Below are 2,235 nucleotides of genomic sequence, written 5' to 3'. Positions count from 1 at the left end.
TTAGAAAAGATAACCGTTAATAATTACACTCTTATAGATCACACTTTAACAAAATAAATTTTTTTTAATTAAATAACATGTATCACATTTAAAACATGTAATCTATTTATGATTTTTTGTAGCAATGATTGATTAAAATTTCAACTAGCCAGAGTTCCCAAGTGGCTTCTCACAGAGACAAATGAAGTCATCGGCCTGAAATCGAACCGGAGAGATTGTTGTTAGAGACCGAGAACCTTATCAATGTCTGTAATCGGCCAAGCTCCTACGCAATCGGACCGGATAACATGTTGTCGCGCAGATAGAGATCTTTGAGGAAGGAGCAATTCAGTAAGGGAGAGATGGAACCGGTGAGGCGATTACTAGAAAGATCTAAACGGGACAAGTAAGGTAACCAGGTACAGAGCTGGGGAGGGATAGAACCGGAGAGGTTGTTGCTGGAGAGAATGACAGTCCGAAGGGCGTTGCAGTACTTGAGGGACTCCGGGATCTTTCCGGAGACGTTCGTGTACGCGAGGTCGAGGCCAGCTAGGCGGATCTCTTTGTCGTCAATGCAGAAGACGCCGGGGAAACTGCAGAAAAAGCCGGGGGTGGAGGTGTTGGTGAAGTTCCATGAGGAGAGGAAACCGAGTGGGTCGGTGAGAGAGGTCTTGATGCCTTGGAGACATTTGACATCGTCTTCAATGGCGGCGATGATGATGCAGGTACAACAAACAGTGAGTATTATGAGAAAGAATGAAGAGGATAGTATGAAGAAGAATTGGTTGTTGGAGAAGAATAGGCTGCTGGTCTTCATTGTCGTGGTGGTGATTGTGATTTGGAAATAATGCTAGCATTGGCATTACTTCCTTTTAATATAGACACCACTAACCGAGAAGTTAGTGGTTGGTCTAGACACATGTATTATACTGATGGTAGACTAAGAAAGAATACGATAAGTGTCCTAGACTAATCAATAATTTTTCCAACTAACCAAGGCCATGGGAGAATTATGTAATATTCTTTTGGGTGAATTACACCAACCGTTCTTTTAATTTGGGTTTGTGTCACTTTGATCATTGGCTTTTCAATTGTAACACATTTGACCCTGAATTTTAAATCTTGTTCCAAATAAGGATAATTGAAGATATTATTAGATTTTTCAAGGGTAAATTCGTCAATTTGATAAAATATAAATTAATTTCATAAAAATAAATGTCAAAAAAATATTTTTGAATTTTTTAAAATTATTTCTACCTATTAAAGATAAAATTATATAAAATTAATAAATCTTTTAGATATTTTTTTTACCAAATTAATTTTTATTATGTATTTGGATTATGACCATGTAAAGTTAATTTTTAAAAATTAATCATGTAATTTTTATTAATTTTTATCAATTTTACATAATTTTATCTTTGGGTAGAAATAATTTTTAAAATTTTTAAAATATTTTTTTGACATTTATTTTTATCAAATTAGTTTATATTTTATCAAATTGACGATTTTGCCATTGAAATTAAACAATGGTATGTTCAATTGTCCTTATTTGAAACAAGATTCAAAATTCAAGATAAAAAATGTCACAATTGAAAAGTCAGGAACTAAAGTGACGCAAGCCCCAAACTATAGGGACTGTTAGCATAATTTATCATATTCTTTAGGAGTTTGATATCTTTGTGGTGGTCAGTCTATTTTTCACTTTCATACGGATTGTACTTTGTGAAAATTTGTTATGTATTTTTAGAGTATTATGTGTTCATACTCTTTCACTAATCATTATTTATCATGTCCATTACGTTTTTCAATTATCCAACACAAAATTACAATATCTCACATTTTTCACCAATCATAAGACCATAATATCATGTGACTATATTCTCGGAATACCCACTAATAATCACCCGAGGTTTGTTGGGTTTGCCTTATTCTGTTTTGTTGATTTTCTAATTTTTTGTAGGCTAAATTTATTTAATAATGTAAATATTTTTCACAACATAATTATTCTTCAGTCAATTGAAAAAAATAAAATAAAACAAAATAAATCTAGACAACACAACCCCGCGATGGGCGTAAGGTTTCATTTGGAATTTGGCATTTTTAATGATTTCTTAGATTTTTAATTTTTTTTATAAAGTTATAAAATGTTATTCATTTTGTTTGGGTTAAGAATTTTTAAAAATAGTTTTTTTTTAATTCATATTTTTTAATGATTTTTTTTTTTTTATAAAATAAATGTACTTAATCTAGATATAT

At 31.5% G+C, this 2,235-nt stretch overlaps 1 protein-coding gene across 1 annotated transcript; it reads right to left on the bottom strand.

Moving 5' to 3' along the window:
- Nucleotides 1-265: 265 nt before the first annotated feature.
- Nucleotides 266-796, bottom strand: LOC145802562 (inactive LRR receptor-like serine/threonine-protein kinase BIR2). Its single transcript, XM_082895290.1, has one exon. It carries the CDS (start codon nucleotides 794-796, stop codon nucleotides 266-268), a length of 531 nt encoding a protein of 176 aa, XP_082751416.1.
- Between the last annotated feature and the right edge of the window lie 1,439 nt (nucleotides 797-2,235).

The sequence above is a fragment of the Camellia sinensis genome, chromosome 11, assembly GCF_055761805.1.
Source record: "Camellia sinensis isolate YWXY chromosome 11, ASM5576180v1, whole genome shotgun sequence".
Classification (NCBI taxonomy): Eukaryota; Viridiplantae; Streptophyta; class Magnoliopsida; order Ericales; family Theaceae; genus Camellia; species Camellia sinensis.
This window is presented reverse-complemented; position numbering and strand designations above follow the sequence as displayed.